At 33.3% G+C, this 24,899-nt stretch overlaps 2 protein-coding genes across 11 annotated transcripts; both read right to left on the reverse strand.

The window, feature by feature from the left end:
* Positions 1-5,732: 5,732 nt before the first annotated feature.
* Positions 5,733-11,761, reverse strand: LOC132174635 (WAT1-related protein At5g47470). Its single transcript, XM_059586265.2, has 7 exons — positions 11,228-11,761; positions 11,060-11,125; positions 8,862-8,978; positions 7,772-8,003; positions 7,473-7,634; positions 6,296-6,447; positions 5,733-6,024 (listed from the first exon to the last, which is right to left on the reverse strand). The coding sequence occupies exons 1-7, from the start codon at positions 11,425-11,427 to the stop codon at positions 5,895-5,897; spliced, it is 1,059 nt and encodes a 352-aa protein (XP_059442248.2). The 5' UTR covers positions 11,428-11,761; the 3' UTR covers positions 5,733-5,894.
* A 6,700-nt stretch (positions 11,762-18,461) lies between these two features.
* LOC132175573 (protein NONRESPONDING TO OXYLIPINS 2, mitochondrial) lies at positions 18,462-23,484 on the reverse strand. Of its 10 annotated transcripts, XR_009439442.2 has the most exons (5): positions 23,151-23,484; positions 22,922-23,078; positions 22,353-22,416; positions 19,207-19,248; positions 18,808-18,852 (listed from the first exon to the last, which is right to left on the reverse strand). XR_009439442.2 is itself a non-coding variant. In XM_059587551.2 (4 exons), the coding sequence occupies exons 1-3, from the start codon at positions 23,324-23,326 to the stop codon at positions 19,229-19,231; spliced, it is 315 nt and encodes a 104-aa protein (XP_059443534.2). In that variant the 5' UTR covers positions 23,327-23,484; the 3' UTR covers positions 18,462-18,852; positions 19,207-19,228. The 10 variants fall into 10 exon arrangements, 5 of the variants coding, with proteins under 5 accessions (XP_059443534.2, XP_059443532.2, XP_059443533.2 ...); XR_009439443.2 differs by lacking the exon at positions 19,207-19,248 and having other exon boundaries at positions 18,462-18,852; positions 22,960-23,078; XR_015911756.1 differs by having other exon boundaries at positions 18,462-19,248; positions 22,960-23,078.
* Between the last annotated feature and the right edge of the window lie 1,415 nt (positions 23,485-24,899).

Raw genomic sequence — 24,899 nt, forward strand, 5'->3', positions numbered from 1 at the left:
TTATAAAATAGCGATACGGAATGTACCTATAAAATAATGTTATTTATTTATTATTAAACCTATAAAATAATGTTATACATCAGCATCACCCTATTATCCTTTGGCATCTTAGATTGATTTTTTGGTCCAAAAAATAAACAAAAACAGCCTCCTAAATTAACGTATGAAGAAACCGAGTGGAAGCCAAAATTGAAATTGAGGGTATAATCATAATCCCACCAGACAAAGCCAAAGTTAACGCTAGTAATTAAGCAAAATAGAAACTAGAAAGTAGCGATATTATTATTAATTATTTGGTAAATTGAATAATATTGAAGATTCTGCGACTTTTTCTAATTATGGCCGCCAACTGTAACAGCAAGAAGCTTTAGCGTGCCGACTCCTGCTTTTCTCTAAACTGTTGCGTGCATCCTCCATTCGTCTCACGTGATCACGACCGCACATTCACATTCACAATCTCAACCCACTTTGTTTTCTACCGGGCCTCCCACAAACCAAACACTTTTATTATTATTATTATTATTATTTTTCAAGAAAACTTCTCTTTTACTGGTATTATTGTCATTTGTCACCTTGTTTCTAGCTTAGTTAGGCCTCCTTTTTTTAGTTATGCAAAACATTAAGAAAATACAAAGAAGCTTGATTTCTTGTCCTAGTTGTTTACTTAGATTTAGAAAATAAATAAGAAAATAATTCAAATTACATAAAAATAAATAATAAAAAAAGGTAATTTCTAAGCGATGACCAATTTCACTCTAAGGAAGACCTGGAATTACTAAAAAAAAAAAAAAAAAAGACTCAAAAGGCTTGTCGAAGTGATTCGGCGGAGGATACGCCTGATGCCTAACTCAGTTGAGTGCTTAGTAAAAGTCCTTTTCTGATCTATGTGCATTAAGGATGTGCAATGGAATAATCTTAGGGATTTAAGCTTTACAAAAACTATGGAAAGATCATGCTGAAAAACCTAATAGACTCCAAACTACACCTAGAAGGGGGTTGAATAGGTGTTTACGAAAGATAAATGTAATTAAAAATCTTAAGCATGCAACAGTACCAAATATATAAAAAGCTGTAAATAAAGCGACACAGATATTTGGTTAAGAAGAGAAAACCTTTTAGAGAATTTTTTAAAAGTAAAATCTCTCTGGGGCAACTAAACCCAGAAAATCGCTCACAATAGAATAATGAGAAATTACATAATGTCAACACTTACAATCCCATTGCAACTGACAATCCAGTGTACTAGACAAGCGACCCACTTGCTTGTTACCACAGTAGTTCTCCCAGAACCCCTGAAAAAGTTTCTTCTATGTGATCTCCTTTATCAGAACTCCGATAGGCTTCAGTTATTTTGGATCTATGGATGAAGACACAACCTCTAACACTAAGAGAGAGACTTAAAGCTCTGAATCTCAAAAGCTCTATTAGCACAGTCATATTCACTCTTGTAATACCTAAAAACAAATATGCATAATAGTCCTTATATATCGGCTACAACACATACATATCCAAAACATAATTAGGTTAAAATAAAGCGGCTGTGTCCGAACACGGTTAAGTGCATGTCCGGACATGGCTAGGGTTATGCCTTTATAAACCTTACATGTCCGAACATGACACCAAGATGTTCGGACATCTATTGAAAAATGAGCTCTCTAGAATTCATGTCCGGACATGGCTTGCAAAATAAATGTCTCTAGAATTCGTGTTTGAACACGACTTTTGACTGTCCGAACATGGCTTGCAAAATAGATGTCTCTGGAATTTGTGTCTGAATACGACTTCTGGCTATCTGGACATAGCTTGCAAAATAGATGTCTTTGGAATTTGTGTTTGGACACGTTTTTTGGCTGTCCGAACACACTAGAATTATTCAGGCTACAAACTCATTTTCAACTGATTACAATGAAAACACCGAATGAGCCAATCTAAAACTAACACATGCGATACAAGAATTACAATAAAAAGAATAAGTAAGAACACTTGCTTGAAATTTTTGGCAAGTTGGGAGTTTTTGAAGAAAACTGTTTTTCTTGTCTCCTTTCTCTTGCTACACAGTTTCTTGGAATTGATGAGACTTGATAGTCTTCTCTTCAATAACTGAATATAACCAAAGATTGTGGATTCTCACAAGAGAATGATAAATTAATTCCTTTTTATTTAGAGAGAGTACTCAATCTTCAACTTAGTTGTGAGTAAATTAGCAAATAATTCAATTATTGGCTCCTCTATTTATAGAGTCGGGTAGAAATTTTTTGAAGAGAAGAATATCTATTTTATAGACTATGGCTCCCCTATCCATAGTCTAGTAGAAGTTCACAGTTTGGTAGTAGTAGTTCTTTACGTATTGGGACTTGGGTCTAAGTCAATTGTTATAGTTTTACTTTTATGTTTACATCTTGCATTAGGGAATAATTAGCATAAATAAGGGGTTATTGTAAGGAACAAAGCGTTAAGAATTAAGCAAAAGCTTGTTTGTAGTTCTGCCCTAATTGGAGTATTGAAGTCTCCCCTATCTTAAAAGAGTTATTATTTCTAAAATATTAAGGTGCGTTTGGCATTATGATTTCATAAACAAAAATAGCGATTTTAAACCAAATCACAAAAAAATAGATCGTTTGGAGTTACGTTTTTAAAAAATTGCAATTTAAAAAACGTATAAAAGCTGGTTTTCAAATAGCAAGCAAGTATGTGTTTTTTTGAAAATACACAATTTTAAATGATAAAATTACTATTTTAAAGGCTAAATTACGATTTTGCTAAATACTTAGTTGCGTTTTTAAAAATTACTTTTTCAAATCTCATATTATAAAATTATAAACCCAAACGAACCCCTAATCTTCGAGTAACTAGCTAGGCCCCTTGTGAGCTTGTTTTGACTGATTGTTCTGCTTTTTTTTTTTTTTTTTTTTGACATTAGCGACCAAAAAACAGGGAAGCTACGAGTAGTTTGTATTCGTTGATACTTGATATCATTAATCTATTTTGACTTTGACTTTTGTTCGTCGCTTATGGACTTTTGAAGGTTCCAGATTGGGCCCGCAGTGGCAAGTGAGGGAACGTTGATGAAGTATCTGGTCCGAAAATTCACAGCTGGGACACAAAACACTACGCCAGTAATTTCTGGGTTTTCTTGCATTTTGCTTATAAAATGTTTTTAGTATATAAAAACTTGTGTTAAGTAAAAATAAGTTTATTTGATAATTTTTTTTTTAATATACATAGATATGTATATTTTGGATAATGTTCACGTACCTTTTTCAAACTATCACTTAATTGGCAATGTCTTTTCAAACTATCAAAACATTGTCAATATCTCCTATGGCTAGCAAAAAGATAAAAATACCCCTATATATTTCTCAATAAGATAAAAATACCCTTATAAATTCAAAAAAATTAATTAATTTTAAAAAAAATGAAAATTTTAATTTTAAAAAAAATGAAAATTTTAATTTTAAAAAAATATATATATTTTTTTTAATTTTTATTTTTTAAAGCGAAAATTTTAATTTTAAAAAAAAAAAAAAATTTTTAATTTTTTTTTTTAAAACGAAAATTTTTCATTTTTTTAAAAAAGAATTTTTTTTAAACAGAAATTTTTATTTTAAAAAAATTATAAAACGAAAAATTTTCAATTATTTAAAAAAAAAAATCGATTTTTAAAAATTTTTAAATTTGGTCACCCCTTGATTATTAGTTTTTTGGGAAAATTACACTTTACCTCCCAAAGTTTGGGGTGATTTTCAATTCGACGTTATTTCAATTTTTGCAATGCAACCTCCAAACTTTCAAATTTTTGCAATTCGACCATTCCGTCAGTCAAAGCCATTTTGACTGACGGAACAGTGATCACGTGACTCGCACGTGATCATTATCGGCCTTTTTTCCCTCAAAATGCCCCCCACCCTAAACGCCAAATCGCTACCAAACCCCTCTCTCACGGCCGCCACATCTGAAAATCTCCACCCCTATCGCACCAGTCGAACCCACAGCCATTGCCACGCCAGACGTCGTCTCAACCAGCAGCCTGTTCCAAGGGAGCACTGGAAGACTGAAGCAAATCTGGGGTGGTCGTAGCCACCCCAAAATGCGACTGGGGTGGTCGCACCACCCCCGACCTTTTTTATTTTGTTTTAAGTTTAAAATAAATAAATAAAATTATGTGGATATTTTTGAAAAATTTATTACATTCCTTAAGGATTAGTTAAACCACTCATTTTTAGTGGCTTAACTAATCCTGTGTGTATATGATTAGTAGTCACATAGGAATAAATTATTCACAAGAATAGTGTGTTACTAAACAAAGAAATAGCTATACTTAGGATTAATTAATCCATTCCAATGGTCTATTCTACAAACCAAACGGAGAAAATGAGTAGCTTAGCTAATCATTAAGGAATGTAATACATTTTTAAAAAATACTCATATAATTTTTTTTTTTAATTTAAACTTAAAAACAAAATAAAAAAATAAATGAAAAATAAAGTGGGTGGCTTGACCACCCATTGGTGGTCGGCCACCTACAGAAGAGGTTGGGGGTGGTTGCATGATGCAGCGTAGGATTGTGGTGAACAAGAAAAACAGCAAGTAGAAGAGATAAATATTTCTAAGATTGTAAGACTATCACAAGAATCAAAGAAATCTTCTTAAACAATAGAGACTATCTATGCTTTAAGGGAAAACAATGAAGAAACTCAAACTCTGAGTAATCTTTATTGATAAACAAAACAAACAATCATAAACTAAATTGTTAAATGCTATAAGCATATATTTATAGCCCAAGACTCCTACCCCTAAAATAACAATGAAATAAAGTTAGTTGAGAAGTCTATAAAAGAAGACTAAACCAAATAGAAGACTAACAAAGAACCTAATTCAAAATGAAAGACTGAAAGATAAGATAGAATAACAAACTAACAAAGAAACCTAGTTTAAACAAAAGACTGAAATGTAAAATAGGATAAGATAAAATAAGTCGTTCTAAACTATATCTGCATCATTGCACCACCCCCAAACGCCTCAGGAGACCCCCGTGGGGTGGCCATGGCAGCCCCAGAGCTCCTTTGGAGTGGTCATAGCCACCCCAATAAGCAACAAGGGTGGCCGCGTTCGAAAAAAAAAAAAAAAAAAAAAAAAACAATGCCTCCGTCTCTTTCCGCTTTTGCTCTCTCACCTCATTCTCTTTCTCAATATATGTTTTAAATATATTTAACAATTTGTATAAGTAATTATTCGTACAATAGAAAAAGTATGGTTATATAGATTTATTTTGGGTACATTGTCAATAGAAGGAAAAGGTATACAGAAGTACCTTCTATTCGTACAAATCAAAATATGAGTAAAATAACCCCCCAACCCCACGGATATAAAGCAACTAGAGAACACTCCAAAAGGCTCTGCTATAACAGCCCAATTGGCTAAGTTAAACTTGACATGGTTCTTTGCAGTAGAATTTCTAAGAAGTTATCAAAATTCTCTTTTTCTTAACTCCATTCCTCCTCTCAAGCAACCTCTCTATGTACCTTCTCTGAAAAAGTACCCTACTCATGAGCATTTCCCTTGTCAATACACTGCAACACTGCAAAAACAGTTCAAATATTGGACCTTTTATGCTCTTTAGAACATTCTCTTCAATCTCTCATCATACATATAGTGCTTTGCATTATTCAAAAAATATGCATGCCATGTGGGCGTCCATGAACCGCTACTCGACCCGACCCAAAAGCTTATAGTGATAGGAAAGAGCGAATTTTATATCATTTAATTAGTACTTTAACATGTGCGCGCATTGGAACGAGTCATTAGCAAATCACTGGTCTTTCTTTCCTGCTACTTTCCATTTCTTTCTATATTTTACAACTAAAGAAAAGTACACATTTGCTAATTATGAAATATTAACTTAAGAGAGGCTTTTTCTCTGCATTGAACTCACTCTCGAAGTCATCCCCCTGGTAGTGGCCTTCTTTTCCTTTAGCCCATAGCACGAAGTAAAGGCCAGTGAACATGAGGAACATACCAGCAAGGCTGCATTATGAAATTCACCAATAAGATGTTGAAAGTATATATATATTAAATTACTACTTATTTCAAAAGCTTAAACTTATAGAAAATGATAAATTTAATCAAATCAATATTCTAATATTGTCCTTGAATGACGGAAGCAATGTTTGAACTCAAAACTCCGACTCTAATACTTTGTCAAATCATCACTTATTCCAAAAATTTAAAGTCAATTATAAAAAATAATTTAATTAATATTTTAACAATATATTACTAGAGACCATATGTATTTTACCTTCCAATATCGATGGAGTCCCCTAAGGTGGCCACGGAGAGAATGACTGAGCAAACTGTACTAATGGGCCCAAAAGTGGACACCAACACGGGCCCTCTTTTTTTCATCGCCCATCCATTGAAGCTTATACATACTCCACTCACGGCACCTCCCTGTTAATTCAAATATTTATAAAATTTCAAATTGCAAAAGTGGACGGCCAATAAATAGTATTTAGCTTAATTAATTTATGTTTTGCTCATACAAAAATTATCCAAAAATAATCAAAGCAAGAAGTGGTTTATTAAACTCTCTCTTGTGGTTCCATATAGATGCATTTTCTTGCATATATACCATGGATACATATGAATCATATGATGTTTTGAGCCTGCAAACATGTTTGGCTCAAGTGAAACTTAAAAATAATAAAAATTAATAAAACAAAAAGTACTAACAACAAAAAATAAAGCAAGAATACTTTCTTTCTTTTCTTTTTTTTTTTCTGTGAAATATTAATCTTATATGCTACTATTCTTTCCCATCCCATAGTTCTTCGTTCTGCTAAATTTGCCAGAATTTCCCATTAAAGAAATATTTGATTTTCATCTCTTATCCATCTCTGGGCAAATCCACCATCGAATCAATAAGACTTACATGTGAGTCTCACATATTCAATGGTAAGTTTGCAAAAGAGATCATGGACAAGAGATAGATGTATAACACTTCTTAACCCCCTTCTAATGTGCTGTAATTGGTAAAAAAAAAAAAAAAAAAAAAAAAAAAAAAAAACTAATTAAGCTGGGATTTGAGCATTGTCATATTAGAGATTCTAAATAGAAAAGAACTAAAAGGTACGGAACAGGATTCTCTCCATTTCAAATAAACTGGAGAGTATCCAGTTAGTTATATTTAAAGGGTATTATTGTTTGTTTCACTTTTTAAGGAGGCAAAAATACCTCTCTAATATAACTAACTCGATATTCTCATCCTAATTTAAAAGGTACATCGCATAGTTAGGAAAAAAGAGTAATGCCATTTAATACACTATTATACGGTTGTTATGATACGTACAACTTGATGATGTGTTAGTAAAAATCAACTCTCCGATCAACACTTTGTAAGAGTTGATTTTTAGTAGTGTCATGTCATTCCAATTATACTAGATTACTAAAAAGCAAGAGATCGACTTGGTACTTACCAAAAGAGAATAGCCGACCATCTGTCCAACACTGACAAGTGGCCAACTGGTTTCAATTTTATGGTCTTGGATTAATGCGACAGCTGCTGTTATAACCACTCCGATCAATGATGTTATTGCACACAAAGACATTGGAGCAGGAAAATCCTTCAATGTTGCAGCCTGTCAATCACCACTATATATCTTAAATACTTTAACAAAATTCTCACATGGGGATTGGGATGGGAGCATATATATATATATATATAGGATCCATATATAGCAAGAAATTATATATATGGCAGTGAATTTGTTGTTACCTGCAAGACAACATTGGCGGACAAAATGAAAACAGCAGCAACGAGATAGAGGCAGCCGATGATTTTCTGTGTGTCGAAGACAATAGACGGGGAGGGAGATGATAGCTGAGCCTGTTTCGCTTCGTCAGCAGTGCTGTGCATTATGCTCATCGTCAGAGCACCTACAACGCACAGCAATGTCCCTACAATCTTCACTTTGCTGTACAGGCAACTCAATTTCACTTTCTCTAATCTGCATTTATATATTGCAAACTATATCAATGAGCTCACAAATAATAATAATAATAATAATATTGGAAAATTTCACTTACTAACCCCGGATCGTTCCCCACTTTTGTAATCATATTCTTAAACTTTAAAGAATATTACTTTCGAGTTACAATCTTTCAAAAGTTTGTAACGTCAACCCTTACAATTTTGTGAAGTACCCCAAAATACTCCCGTCCAATTAGAATGTATTTTTGTAATTTTATAAATATTTAATGGTATTTTAAGAATTTCACTCATCAACATTTTGATTATGGATACTGCTGAATTTTGATGAGAAGGTTTACATTGCAACCTTATGAAAAATGGTAACCCTAAGTTGATGTTTTTTAAAGTTAAAAAATATAATTACAAAAATAATGAAAAATCAGAAGTAATAAGTGAAGTTCTAATTAATAATATATTAATATTGTGGCAAGCATTCCGGAACAAATCCATGTGTTCTTTTGCAAATTTCTTAATTTTAAACAACAAATTCAACTTATAATGATATATGTTCAGGTTTTCTATTATGAAAAAATTTCACAAAAGATAATGACAAGTTCTGCAAAATTAAAAGAGTAATGCTACTCTTAACTAACACACTCATTTCACATCGATTGACCTAACCGTTTCTTATGTCAGTCATTTAAAAGAAACAGAAAGAAAATTACTTAAAACTCATTAGTTAGGCCATGCAAAATAAGTGTAATAAACGAGTGTGACGATGATCATGCATGTCTCTTGTAGATGAGCTTTAAGGTGTGAAGAAGTTGCAATAATTGTAAATCAATTTTCCAATTTGTTGCATTACCAAAATGAAAAAGTTTGACTTGCAAGCTACCTAACAGTCCACGCAATGACGAAGATAAACCCTGGAGCAAGATTTGGCATTGCCGTTGCCATCGCTGGTGAAGTTAGCTGGATTCCCTTCAGGAATAGGGTCTGGAATAAAGTCACCCTGTAAAGCAAACATACCATAAAAACAATACATCAGACACCATCCTTTTTTTCTTACATTAATGAGTATTTTATTTTGGGTAACTTTTTTTTTTTTTTCCTAATTTATTTTGTATATAACATGCCTCATACTACGGTTCAAGTGAAGTCATATTAGCCCGTTTGTTTTGGCATAAAATGTTTTATATTGAATAATATATTTAGTTAAAATCATTTTACAGAAAGTTTAAGAGTCGTCAGGGACCAAAATACCCCCAAAAGTCTTCGGTCACTCCTGATGGCAATGGAGGCGATCGCACTACCCCTGAAGCACTTTGATAGTCCTCCTCGGGGCGCTCCGAGAGTGGTGCGACCACCCCCGGCCAACTACTCATTGAATTCCTAAGTTTAAGTTTTTTTTTTTTTTCTATTTTAGAACAAAATTAATTTAATTTTTTTAAATAAGAAATAATGTGAGTTTTGTTTGTAATTTCATTTTACTCTTCTCCATTCTCAATAATAACTATTATTTTTTCTAACGAATTACTTATTTTGCGGACCAAATAATGCCTAATTGATTCCATCCCCACTTTGGGCAAAGCCAGAAACCGAAATTGGAAGGATTAGTCAAAAAAAAAATAGCTTCCCTCTTCCCCATATAGCAAGAGTACATTTTCTTGACACTAATTATAACCATTGCTGCGTTGGTTTCCTAAAAAAGGAAATGTTATGTCTATAATTATAAACAATAGAAGCAATGTTAATCTAACACGACATGGGATCAGAATTCAGAAGGTGACACCTCAACAAGAAATCCTTAATTAGCTTCCACTTCATAGTTCGTGATAATATGATTCAATGAAGGAGGTAGCCACGTATACGTTATTATCTCAAAAAAAAAGAGAAGTTAATTTGGACCTACTTAAAATCACTTATGAATCTCAATCTCACCTAATAAAAGTTAATAGAACTGTTAGTACACATAAATACCTTTATAATACGTCTACCCTATATTGTGGCCTACTCATCTTTCTAACACTCGATGAATGATAGAACTTAGCTTCTGTTGTGGTTGATGCCTTTGATGTAAGGATTGACCGTTGGTTGGAGAATGATCCTAACTCATCTCACAGGAGAGCTCGTATTCAAAAGGCGGACCTTAGCCCTATTAATGTCGTGACTTTTTTAGCCACCCTTCTATTATGTAGTGGACTTAACCGATGGCTTAGTGCTGCCTACGTAGGAATGTATTATGGTTACAGATGTAAAACTGGAGTGTTACAATCTTCTCCTTTTAAAATCTAAGAAACCAATGTAAGAATTTGCAAGTGCCTTCATATATAATCCATTTTATAATGACCTAGGGAAAAACGCTAGCCACATCTGCGCTATTACTTCAAAATGACTAGTCAATTTGCAGTTTTCCTAGAATTCATTATAAAGCTAATCACAAAAGCGCTAACCACATTTGTGCTATTACTCTAAAATGACTAGTCAATTTGAAACTTTTCTGGAATTCATTATAAAGTGCATTTTCACCTATTAACTAAACAATGTGGGACTTAACACCCATAACTATCTTTATAAACCACCCACTCTATGTGAGCTTTTTTTCATCTTCCCAATATGGGACTAGAGTATTACACATTTATTTTATATGTGTACTATTCAATTTCCTAATGTGGGACTGAATTTTGTGGTTAGGGTTCAGAAATTTCTTTTTCTGGTGATACTAGTGCCAAGCTTTTCTTCAACACAAGTTCCCAAAACATGGAATAGAATAAAGATTAAATGAAAAAAATAGATAATTTAAACATTAGGAGAAGCAAAAACACCAGAGAAAAACATTAAAAAATAATAAGAAGAAGAAGAAAACAATTGGTGAATTATGGTTTGGCTTGTGGGGTTGAGAAAAACAAAATAATAAAAAAAGACAAACCATCAATTCTCTGTTCCCCACATTTCTAGGGAACGAGAAGACAAACATGAACAAAAATTAAACAAAAAACAACAATCATCATCTGATATAATGTTTTCCTTATTCATTTTTCCTGATTATTCGAATGAAAATGCAAATTTGAAATATGGCCAAAATTTTCTTACCCTCCAAAGGAGATCAAAACCAGCTGAGTAACCAACTTCAAGCTGAATTTCTTTGGCCATCTACTCCTGCAATAGATGCATAAAAACTCTCATTTATACTTGGACCCTAAAAAGAACAAGAGAAAAGAAAATCATTGCAAGTATTTAATTATCAGAGAGAGAGAAAACCTTTCAAAGAAAACAGAAATGGGACAGAGGATGAGGAAGGTGGCAAAGGAAGAGAAAATAACAATGGTGAGAGGCTTGAGGCCCATAGACATAAGAAAACTAAGCAAAACAGAATTTCCTGCATACACAACTTGCACCCCAATCAAACCCCCTATAATTGCCACTTCTTCCAATACATTCTTCTTCGGCAGCTCCACCATCTTTCCCTTCAATCTTTTATCTTCTTCTTGCTTTTCCAGCCCCAATACATGCAGAGCTTTCTAGAAATATATATATCTTTCCCTTTTTCTCCCTCTTTTTGTTGCGAGAAACTCCCTCCCTATTTCCCCTTTACCTGCTTTTCCATTTGCCTTCTTCTCTGTTCTGGGTGCCTCTGCCTCCTCTCTCTCCCTCTATTGTCTTCTTCTTTTTTTCTGTCCGTTTTTCTTAGCAATCTTTGTCTCAGGTTGAAGCTCAGCTAACGTTCATGGGTTTCTCTACCCGTCTCCTCCCGGTTCTTCGCGTTGAAGAGAATTCTCCTTATCTTATCTTTCACGAGGTTTGGAGAAAAATGTCGGTGGCTGTTCGTCAACGGCTCTCTCTCTCTAACTTTCTTTTTTTTTTTACTTTTCTTTTCTTTTTCTTTTTTTCTTTTTTTCAGCAAATTTCGGCTCCTGGATGATTTTACTTACAATTTTTGGTGTAGGATGTTCGATTTTAGAATGATTGGCTATATTTAGTTTATTTTAACCAAATTGCGTTTACAAGTAAAATAATGATGATAATGATGATAAGAGATGCGGTGCTAAATTGTTGAAGAATATTCTCACATTGCCTATGAATTAGATCTATGGCATGTTTATAAGAAATGAGTAACTCTCTCTTATCGAACCGGTTTTATGAGATGAGTTACGCTCACGAATTTCTTTCATGATATTAGATCCTACCACAGGACAAATTACTTACCACGTGACAAGAACCAGAAAAAATAGCACATGAGGGAGGATATTGTGAAATAATCCCACATGTCCTGTGGACAGGATTTTGGGCATGTTTTACTCCATTTTACAGCTTTCAATAAAAATTTGACACGTCAGGTAAACACATCAAATACAATGAAGATGAAAGTATCGTATCTTTAATTCAAATCAATCTCATTGACTTTTCCGTTTGTTTTAACCCACCGTCCTCCAATGAACCCCCACCCACCTAGAAACCCTCAACACTGGAGTCTTCAAAACCAACCATGACGGTGGCTCCAGTGATTTTAGCAATGAATATTTTGTCTATGATGTATTTTGTCAAGTGAAAGAAAATTATTTGGTGTGCAGTGTTATATTATTTTTTGGTTTTTTAAGCTGAGGTGTATGCCTCCTATTGGAGGGTGTAAAACACCCAGTTTACATCACGACTTGATTAGAGTTATTCTCATGATTGATATATACTATGACTTGATTAGAGTTATTCCCATTCATCCTTATCTCACGCCTATTCTATTGGGTTGATATGTTTGGATTAATGATTGTTAAGAAAACAAAAAATGGAAAATTTTCAAGACTCATATGGACTTCAATGTATTTTGAAATTACCCACCCAAAATTCAAAAACTTTCAATTTAGGTTATCGAACTTTCAATTTTTTGCAATGTCTCCCTCCGTTAAGATATTCTGTTAAATCTTGTCAAAATTTTCAAAATGCTATTAAAAAAATTGTAAAGATTCGGGCATAGGTATTTTTGCAAATTCCATCAAATCCTAACCTACGCCTAAATTTTGCAATTTTTATTTTATTTTTTATAATTAAAAAATGTGGTATTTTTAAAATTTTGACATGATTTAACGAAAAGGTAACATTGCAAAAAATCAAAAGTTCGATACACTAAATTGAGAGTTTTTAAACTTCAGAGGTGTAATTGTAAAAGTTATGAAAATTCAAGGGATTAAGTCAAATTTTACAATTACACCTCTTAAAATATATATATTGAATTTTACAATTACACCTCTTAAAATATATATATATATATATATATATATATATAGATGAAAGTTCATGAGATTAAGTCATAAGTGAAGCATTATCCCGTTATGTGAAACAAGTCCTTATTGACAAAGTTCCTAGTTGCATTTTAGACATTATCTTTATAAAGCATTGGTCACAAGTTCACTCGAGTGAACCATTTATTAAAAAGATCAAAAGTTCGCTCGAGAGAACCATTGATTGAACTCTTGGGTTTTTTTTTTTTTCACTCAAAGCATCAGTCACAAGTTTGCTTGAGCGAACTCGATCGAACTTCTTGAATCAGATTTTCAGACTTTTATTAACAACCCATTTTAACCTAATAAACTTTCAAATTGAAATTTTTTTGTACAGTACAAAATTCTATCCCGTTGAATTAGATTTTCAACACTACCAAGTTTGCCTTCACCTCTACTCATACCAATGTAACGTGGCATTAGGGTAAACTCCTTCACTCGGCAACTTAGGCAGTTCCCCAATGAAGAAAGGCGCCCCCAATTATATGACTCTTATAATATTATTGATAGTATAAATAAATAAATTTAAGAAATATTTGTTAAAAAAAAAAAAGAAAAAAAGAAGTAAAGTTGATATATCCCCTCAAACTACAACTCAATTAAACGAAATTTTAATTTAAAAATAAATTTATTTAAAAAAAAAAAAAAATTTAATTTATATTTTTCAAAACGAATTTTTAAAAAATTATTAAAAAAAAAAAAGATTTCTTTTAAACGAAGTTTAAGGAAGTTAAGTGAAGTTTTTCCTATATTTAATGACAGCATTGGAGTAGACGAACCAGTGATGGATTTCTTGTAAAATAGGAAAGCAGTAATCGGAGTTTGTCGATCCTTCAAGGAATTGGGGACAACTCCAATGATTAAATTAGTTTTCAGCTTGAGAGATAAACCCAATGGAGAGTTTGCAAGAGAAAGAGAAATTACTTGCATTGCCCTAAAGTGAAAAGTATCCTAATCCATTCGCTCTTTCTATCTCTCTCTCACTCATTATTATTATTTTTTTTTCTTTTTAAAACGAAAATCTTATCAAATTTCATTGATAAAAGAACAAGAGTATAAAACTCTTACATCACATAATATAAAACTTTAATAAATCATATCCAAAAGTTATGAGGTTACAAAATCATAGATACAATAAAAAAAATTCTTACAATCAAGTATTATTTATGACTTCAGTTTCCACTAACCCATATACAGTTATAATTATGAAATAAATTTACTTTGAACAGATTAGATCTAAGATATAAGTAGCCTAAATTTTAGATTTAAAACATAAATAACTTAAATACAGATTAAATTAAATCTAACACATAAGTATCCCACTGCGAGCTGTAAAGGCGTGCATTGACAAATGTAGGAGAGGAAATGCGTGCATACAAATGCAGGGAGTCAACTATAGTAGGTAGAGGCTTATCAAAACGCTTTTACTTTTGTGCTCCTACACTTTTCCAGATAAATTATGGATAGTCCCTCAACCGTCAAACTTTTCCACAGAAATTAGGCAGGCCATGAGCTCAGCAAGAAAATTATCTGACTTTTTCTCTTTGTGGGTTTTATGGAGGAAGATGAACTTTTCATGAAGCAACAAATAGTAAAAAAAAAAAAAAAAACTAGTTAAAACAAGAACAATATATATATATATTGGTGTAAAAATGGGGCACTTGTTTGCATTGCAGTGAGTGAGAAATGAATCCTAAATTATACTTTGATTTCATCATGAATATTAAGTTATTAAAGAAAAGTTTAAGTAAGGAGGTTGTTAAAATATTAATTAAATTAATTTCTTATTTCTTATTAACTTAAGCTTAAGCTTTGCTTGCTTGGATGAACAAGTGATTTGTTTGGCCATAATGACAAACAAAATGGAGAAGCCCAAGGTGGAAATATGAATTGTTAATAGAAACTATTACATTAAATTCTCTAAATCAAAGATCGTGTTTAATGAAGCAGAGGTCGCTAGTTTGAATTTTCTTTACATAAAAAATTATTTATATAAAAAAAATGTTAGAAAGACAAACATTAAGGTAGTCAAACAACAGTAATTTAATATACATGATAAGACATAATTTATAGTCCAAAAGCCTAAGTTAATGTCTTCAAATGGTAGTTCAATCGGCTCGGACCACGCTTAATGAAGCGGAGGTTACTAGTTCGAATCCCCCTCCCCCCTCTTATGTGGACATGTCAAAAAAAAAAAAAAAAAGCCTAAGTTAATGAGTTTCGGTCCACTTATGTATATTAAGTACAATTCTATTTTTTTTTTATATATATTTTCTCAATGTGGGACACAAATCTCACAAGTGTATACGTAACAAATTTTTCATCACTTATGAATCTTTTTCACATTGACCAAATTTTTCCTCACACAGATTGTTATGCGTACTTCAAGAGAAACCACACTCTTTTTACTGAAGTTAAATCAAATCTCACAATTGCATACCAAAATAAATAAATAAAACAATATTATGTTAGACAATTATAATTTAAAACACCACCGAGCTATATAGTGCATTGAAAGAAAAAAAAATTGGTGAAACAGAAGGCTGTTGCGTGGCGCTACGATTTCCAACGAGACTTTGCTTAAAGGGTTTCGGTGTGACAACTACCAACTACCAACCCTCTCTACAAATTTAAGATATTTCTCTTTTTTACTTTTTTTTTCTTAATTAATTAAAAAAATATATGAGAAAGGATAAAGGCACAATTTTTTAGCACAATTTTTGCTCAATTTTTTTTCTTATGCGGTTATTTTTTTAAAAAAAATATATATTAAAAATAATCTATGTGGTCCTTTTTTTATTTGTTTTTTTTTTTTAAAAAAAAAAAGTCTTTTTCTTCATAAAAATTGTCATTTAAAAAAAAAAAATATCACATAAGATATTATTGCTTCAAAATTTTTTATTTTTTATTTTGTTTTCTTAAAAAAAAATATCACATAAGAAAAAGTTGAGTTAAAATTGTGCCAAAAAGTTGTGCTTTTATCGTTCCTCAAAAAAAAAAAAAATATATATATATATATAATCGGTCCACGTTGATTATATTGATTTGCAATAAGTTTTTTTTAATATAAAAATGTTTTTGTCTAATTTTTTTTATACGGTCTTCAACACCAATCAAATTACGACACGTCAGATTAGATGAAGGAGAAAGCTAAGATTCATAGACCAACCTCAGTTGGGCCCTTGCCGAATGACGAATGTGGCTCCAACTCTGGCTCAAAACCAAATGGCCATGCTCTGGTTCACCTGTTCCGAGCTTCTACGAACCCGGGCTACGACTCTTATGGCCAACAGCTCCACGGCTAAATTATACCATCAGGTTTGCTTCCAATGTCTCTGTCTCCGCTGCCCTTATCAGACTTTATATAAGAACTGACTCTTTGAGTGGTGCCCACCAATTGTTTGCTGAAATGCCTCTACCAGCTTTTATTTCTGGGCAGATTCTTCATTTAATTAAGGCCGCTTTTGCTGCTATTGGCCAACTAAGTTAGTTGCTTCTAGGCAAGCCAATTCACTCCAAGATTGTGAAGTTTGGTGTGGAATGTAGCATTTTCTTTGCCATATGCTTGATTGACATGTATGGGAAACGTGGTGTGGTTGAAGATGCAATACATGAAGTGTACAACAAGATGAAAGATGCAGCTAAAAATGTCAAGGGATATGTCAAACAAGAGCCACATGGCATCGACTTATTGGTCTAATATGGTATACCTTCAATTCATTAGACAGTGAGTTGACAGATAAATTTATTTGAAATTAGTGAAAAACCCAAGGACCTCTTGGTTTAAATTAGAAACTCATGATCAAATTGGAATCACGCTGAAAGCTAAGAACTAAATTTGATTTTTCTTTCTTTTTTTTTTTTTTGCTTAAGTTTATTTGTCAAGAACATGAACATCTCCTTTCCTCATGATCGCTAAAACATGTAACTTCTATCACCGTAGAAGTGACAGAAAATGCTGTAAAACAACAAGGAATAAAAGCCATTGAAGCGTAAACGAAATAATGAGGACGTAGTACGTCCTTCTAGAAGTAGGTGTCCGCAGCCCACCAACCCACCAATCCCACCAAGTCTTTAATTTGGCAATCCACCGAGATGATCAACATGTGTTTGAGAATTACAATCCCACCGACAAGTCAATAAAGCAATCCACCACAGCCTGCCAGAACAGTTGGCAGATGTCTGGACGGATTGGTAAGGTAGAAGGTTGTCTGCTGTTTTGTTCGCAAGTGTCCGAACGGATTGGCTAGACCGTATGTTTCATTCACAAGTGGATTGCTTGTAAAGCATTGATCAACTTGTACTTGGCTGCCCCGGAATACTTTTAGCTTTGAGTTGTTGTTCAAAAGTTTTTCACATAGTCAACAAAATCTGTAAGTTAATTTATAGTTGCCTGAAATATATTTTATGGGGTTTGTTAATTTGATTATTTGTGCTGCGTAATTTTAAATGGACACAAAATTTTCCAACCTGTTTTAATAAGTGTGAAGTGTCATCTATGTTTGAGTTGGTCAAAAATTAATGTTTTGCTTCCTAAGTTAGTAAAATGGCAATAAATTACTCTTATTTTTTTTTTTTTTTTTTTAAAAAAAAAATGTAAAAGATGGCACTTGGTACTTATTAAAGTAGGTTGAAAAAAATTTCTTCCAAACTAGTTTGAATGAAATTTCTGTACATTTTAAATTGGCATTGTTACTGCATTTGAGGGATCTAAAAATGTGTTTTAACGCTAAAAAAATCCATTTGAAGAAAAAAGAACCCATTTGGTAAAAAAATTGAAAAAGCTTTTAAGGGTTCAAAAAGCCCAAAAATAGCCAAAACGCACTTTGGCAAAAGCTAAAAAATAAAGTTTTTGCTAAAAAATATTTTTTTGACTTCAAAACTCTATTTCTCAAATATAATTACAAATATGTTCTAAGTAAATATGTGGAGTCTAAACTGCATTTTTCAAGTTATAAGCCTACTAAAATATAACATGGGTCATAAGCCCAATAAAATGAGAATAGATCTTTCGGCTATTTTTGTCAGTAAAACTCTGGCCCAAAATCATAACTCAATTTGAATTGACCTCGTCCATCGAATGAGATTGTGCCAAGTGGAATGAGAGCAACAAGGATTAAATTAAAAGGACACCCTGCAGCCTTAGGACCGGATTTCATGGCTTTGGGGGATCCAAAGGCATTGCGACAAATTGGCGAGTAATAGGCAAACAACCAGGAGAGAATTGAAGATATATGAATAATACTTGTAAATATCTCTGATGGGAAGAATCAAAATCAAATTCCATCTGGGTACAATAAACAATTTCACAAGTGCATGATCCACATATTGCATCTGTTTTTTTCTTAATCATCTTGTCTTCTGACTTATTGGTATCTGCCTTGGCAATTAAACATACATGAATAGTTAGTGAACAAATATCTCTATGGTGGGAAATACCAAAATCAGTTTCCTTGCTTTCAAGGTTCAAGCAGTATCTCTTCTAAAATGACTGAAGTTCAAAAACAAAAGCCACAATGATCTTGGTGCAAGATTTTCCATTCTTGTGAAGATAGATAACCTCTCGCCATGGTGGACTGCTATAATGTCACCTTGGAACCGACAGACCAAGCTCTAAAACAAGAAGGGAATAGAAAGACATATCAGAAGAAACATACGAGTAAAACCACAGTATTCAATTGGAGAAGAAGAAGATGATAGCATTCAGATCTCATCCAAGTGAACAACTCCCAAGTCTAATCTCAAATGTGACGATATGATTTAACAAAAGATACAGCTAAATTAGCCCCCAGATATTCAGATCTCATCCAAGTGAGCAACTCCCAAGTCTAATCTCAAATGTGATGATATGATTTAACAAAAGATACAGCTAAATTAGCCCCCAGATTCCTAATATCTTCGAATATCTTCTAAAGAGTTCCAGATTGTTTTAATTTGAATATATTGGAGCAAAGATGCAGGGCGCACCTCCAAGTATAGCACATATGTCTCACGTACCATCAATTCCATCTGAGAAAAGGAGCAGCTAAGGTTACTAAAACATTCTAATTCACTTGTAAATGAATCATTCAATGTGAAGCAAATTCAAGCCAAAACACCTAGATCAATAGCATTCGGTTCTGTACCCTATTCACTGATCTAGCAATGTCACCTTTGAAATCCTTCCACTTGTTAAGATTTCCAATACTTTTGGTAATTATCAAGGTAACTCTTGCATTCGGTATCCTTACATTGCTTGCATAAAAAAACTATAACTTATAAGCAATTGTTTTACAGAAATATAAATTCCCAACTTTAGAAATAACCATATGCTTAAAATATGGAAATCAGGTCAAATCCCTGTACTTAAAACCATTTTGACTTCCAAGACCCTAGTTTCAATTTGATAAGTTCGAGACCGAAGTTTGGGGCCCTTCTAAATTCGAGATCTTTGTTAGCCTTTTGTTAATTTGATAACAGAAATGACAGAAAATACAATAATACCTGTCAGATAAAAAAAAAACAAAAAAAGAACCACGACCCCTCCATGCCCAGCCAACCATGGTTGTAGGTGGACCACCCCCTTAGTTCTCTTTTTATTAACAAAAAAAAGTGATCTGAAGAGTAGAATTGTATTTTCAGTCATTTTTGTAATCAATTTGATGGAAAGGCAAGGTCTCAAATTTAGAATGGGTTCAAGCTCGGGTCTCGAATTTATCAAATTGAGAACTATGGCGTTAAAAGCGTGTCAAACTCGGGTCTCGAATTTACCAAAAGCACTAAGAGGTCATGACACGATTTCCCTTAAAAATATAAAAGCTACTGTAGATGGGAGCAATAGAAAAGCTAGCATGCTAAGAATATTGTGAATTAAGTGACGTATCCACCAAATAATCTAGTGCCACCACAATGCTGACCTTCGGTAGGCAATCTCTGCAACTGGTAAGCTATGAGTTAGCAAAGGAATGACCACCTTTCATTCCATTTGTTGCAATTTGATGATCTAGCTTATAGGTAAAATAAAGAAAGAAGTGTGCTATGCTTTTTAGTGTCCAAGGCTTAAGCTTTTATGGCACCCTTTTGAAAGAGAAAAATGCTAGACCTACAACTTTTTAGCAGCAGCCGTGGCTCCATCCAATCACATGCCGACACTTGTCAACAAGTTGTAAAAGAGTTGTAGGTGTAGCATTATCGGGGGACCAATTCTACATGCTCTTGTCACAAAGAATTTCATACAACATAGAACAACCTTATAGACTATAAAGGGGGACTCTTTTCTTCTTGCTAGCAAACCAAAATAATATAAAATCTTGTGCAGATGAAAACAGCACTAAGGCTGTGAGGCTAAGGTGAAATTTGATGATCACTCACAAGATGCTCTAATGGAAGCTGTCTACACTAAGGTAATGGACACAAAAGCTTGGGTGTTGGCTTCAAAGAGCAAAGAGAACATTATAGACACAAAAGGCTAGGTGTTGGCCTCAAAGAAATGGAATGAGCAAAGAGAACATTAAAGTTGCCAAAACTATGCTATAATTACCAATGCCAAACATCAGGTATGTAAAATATGCATAAGAGAGTGTGATGCAAATTTTGTCTAATCACAATGGCAGAAAAAATAAAAATAAAATAAAAAAGAAGTAAACACGCTGTGTAAAGGTCCAATTTCTTGAAAATTTTGCTTCAGCAACTATATTTTTTAAGCTGCCTTATTGCTTCAGTAATGCATTAGGAAATATTACATTTTAAATTTTTGCTCTAGAAACCTACTATTGGCAAGAATTCAAGATCCATTTTCCATAGGAAATGTTACGCATTTTGAAAAGAAAGATATCACTAACACTGTGTTTGAAAGTTTCAAAGAAAAGGAAAGAAAGGATAATATCTATTCATAGGGAAAGGAAAGTAATGAAATAGATAGATAGTGCCCCTTTTCTAGTTTGGATGTTCATGATGGAAAGTTGAGGAAACTAATAATCCATTGTTTTGTTTTCAAGAGAGAAAAGGCAAAGACAGGAAAAGGTATATTTTACATTGTACTATGCCCCCTAAATGTAAATAAGAAGTAATGTTGAGAAGAGTAATTTTGAGAATGACGAGAATTTTCACTAAAAAAAAAAATCTTACGGGCCCAATTCATCTGTTTTGGGGTGGAAAGCAAATCCCTTGAAAGAAGCTGGCTGCAAGTTTCCTCACAAATCCCTCCCTTTCCCAGCTTAAAAACCTCCCAAACAAGAGAACTACCATTCCCTACATTATTTTGCATTCCTTCCCTTTTTCTTTCCGTCCAAATTCTTTCTTTGAAATGCACTGTAAGGTTTGAAGAGAGATTATTGTGCATAACTTTAAATAAGTTTTCGAAATACCAAGGAAAATTACTGAGAAAGAAGATGAATTATTATTTTTTGATAAGTGAGTCTTAAGTCACATAAGTTGGTATGTAGAGTCCAGATGTAGTCTAAAGAAGATGAATTATGAAGCAGCTTGCATTAGAAATTTAGGCAGGGCTACAGTGTGTAAACATCAGGAAGCCATACAAGTCGGGTGTCAAAGCAATGTCAACAAAAGAAATAATTGAACACCAGATTACAGAACACATCTACTAGTATGCAGCAAGCAATAAAGGTTGGTTTAAGGATCAGAACAAGTGTTGCATAATATAATGTGCTGGGCCAGACAAGCTTTTCATTGCACCATAGAGTACAAAAGCCTAATATATAACTATATAACATGATAGATTGGTTCATAAGAGTGCATATCATTATAATATTGAGTTTCTAGATAAATTCTCAAATAATACATGGTTAATGCATGAGTGCAAACTCTATTCAGAAGATGTCATAGATCCAATCAAGCTGAACAAATGAAGAAAACCAAAATCGACTACCAAGAATAACTCATCAAAATGGTAACAAAAAAGTGCCACAGGGAATGAAAACGTGTAAATTTCATTAAAAAAAAAAAAAAAGGAAACCTGCGTATGTTACAATAAGGGGCCGCCTTCCCCAAATAACATTTAAAGAATATTGGTACAAATCGATTATCAAAATTTAGGATAAACCTGAAACACAAGTTTTTTATCCTTATATAACTAAACATTCTTAATGCTACTAAGGGAGCACTCATTTTCATACTTGATAATTGGCAGGTCCCGCAAATTCCCATTTTATTTCTTTCAACGACACTCATATTATGTGCCTGCAGGAACCAAAATACTCTAGTCAGATAGCATTAAGATCCTCCACCAAAGCATTTCCAACCCAAACCACTGCCCCTATTCATTTCGCTCATGAAATAGACTCACTAAACCAAGAGCATGGAAACAACAACAAAATCTAACAACAGTCCCTCAGTGTCTCTCCCAACCTACTTCTGACCATTTCTTACTGCTAATGCAACCATGACAGAACATTAGTCTAAGAGTAGAAGGTACTAAATTAACATTCTCTTTTAACACACAAGCACGTCAGATATAACATATATGGAACCTCTGAAATCCACGAACAAGTAAATTTTAATTTTTAGAAGTTGGGTTTGCCCTTTCCATCATTTTCTTCCAATTGCAGTTCTCTAAACGCAATTTCAAAAGAACTCACACCAAACAATTAATTCAAAGCAGGAGCAAGAAATGGAGCAATGCACAAGGGGGTGGTAAAAAAAGAAAAAAAAGAAAAAAAAAACTGTTTTTATTTTGGTTTTTTACATGATATTAGAGGTCTGGAGAGGTGCAGCAGAGTGTACCCTGCGAGAGCGCTCGACAATTCCTCGATGATGTGCTTAGGCACGACGTCATTCGAGCCGCCGCCACCGCGCTGTGCAGCGGCAAGATCGACTGAACGCTTCCCAGTTCCGCTGGAGACCTGCCAAATTCAGGGTCAGTAAATAAATAAACAAATAAGAAAAGGCACAAAAAAAATTAGCTAGATAGAGACCTGGAGAGTGAGAATCGGCGATGAGGAGGGGAAGTAGACGTGGAGGGGAGAGGCAAGCGCGGAGAGGTGGGAGTGGCGGATTTGGAGAGGGGAGATGTACGGATGTTGGATTTGATGGCGGATTTGATGGACGATACGGATGCTCTGCTGAAGATTCTGTTGCAGGTTGAAGCCATTGAAGAAGAAGAAGAAGATGTGAAGTGGATCCGGAGGAGGTTAAGGACTCGGAAGCTCACGGCGCGAGGGTTTAGGGTTCTAGCAGAACCAAGAGTCCAAGTACACGACCTCCTGAAGTTGGGCTTCGTTGGGTTGGGCTCCTCACTTTCTTCCTTTTCTTTTTTCTCATCATTGCCCAAATATTTTTCTTTTTTTTTTTTTTTTTTTTTTTTGAGAAAACTTCACAAAACCCGCTATCATTCGTTTTGATATTATCTAAAATCCCCCAACATTAAGATTTTTCGTTAAATCTTGTCAAATTTTTCAAAATACTCCTATTTTTTATTATTAAAAAAATAAAATAAAAAATTATAAAAATTTAGGTGTTAGTCAGAATTTAAGGAAAGTTGAGAAAATACCTACTCCAAAATCTTTGGAATTTTTTTTTAAAAAAAAAATGATATTTTGAGAATTTTAACACGATGTAACAAAAAATCCTACAAACAGGTTTGTAGTTTGTAGGAAATTTCTTACAAATCAACTTCCAAAAATGGGCATATGAGAAACAAGCATGTGTTTTTTACGTACTTTTTTTATAGCTTAACGAACGTCTTGCTTTTAGAGATTGATTTGTAAAAATATTATTTCTTTTTTTGGTTTAGGAAATAAACAAGATATGCTTCTCGTGTTTGATAAGCATGTAAATGTTTTTTTATAAATATTTTAACAGGGTATCAATTTTCAATTTAAGTAATTAAGGCTTGCACGTAAGGTCTTTGACATATTATTAACCCTTCTATTTCAATTCAAGTAATTTAATACCTTTTATTATTATTATTATTATTATCCATGGAAACCACCACAAATTAATAGAGCTGCCAGCAACAGGACCACCTGAAACAAAAGGCATTGTACAACGTGGAGAATTGAGGGAACCAAGAAACCAAAGGCATGGATAAAACCTTCGACAGCGGACAATGATGAAAAATGTGTAGTCAAATTTTCAGAGAAATGGACCGTTTGGATTATTGATGGATAGAGAACATAGCAAAAGGTTTATTTTCCCTTTTTTTTTTTTTTTTTTTTTTTTTTTTTTGTAATGTCCCTTAAACTACTAAAAATTTGCAATACGCCCCAAACAATAAAAATATCTCTAATAAAAATAAAATTAAAATAAAAAAGGTGGGGGGCTAGAAGTGGGGGTGACTCGGCCACCACTTTAGTCAAACAGGTTGAGGGAATTGTTGAATTACTATTTGTCTTAAAAACTTAAATTGATAAGAAAAAATAAATTTAATCAGTTCAACTACTCTTTTAGTCAAATGGGGAGTGGCCGAACCGATAAATTACTATTTGTCTTAAGAACTTAAGTTAATAAAAAAAAAAAAATTATTTAATAAATATTTTAACACAAACCACCACGCCACAGAGGCATTAAGGGATGGGGTGATATATATTGTATAGCATTACCCAGTTCGGCCACCACCTCTAGCTGGCTGGGGTGGCCAAAATCACCCCAAAATGGCCCCATACTTGCCTCCTTTTCTCTTTCTCCCTTTGTCCGATGGCGGATTCAACCCGTCTTTACGGTAA

This window comes from Corylus avellana, chromosome 3, assembly GCF_965113065.1.
Source record: "Corylus avellana chromosome 3, dhCorAvel1.hap1.2, whole genome shotgun sequence".
Classification (NCBI taxonomy): domain Eukaryota; kingdom Viridiplantae; phylum Streptophyta; class Magnoliopsida; order Fagales; family Betulaceae; genus Corylus; species Corylus avellana.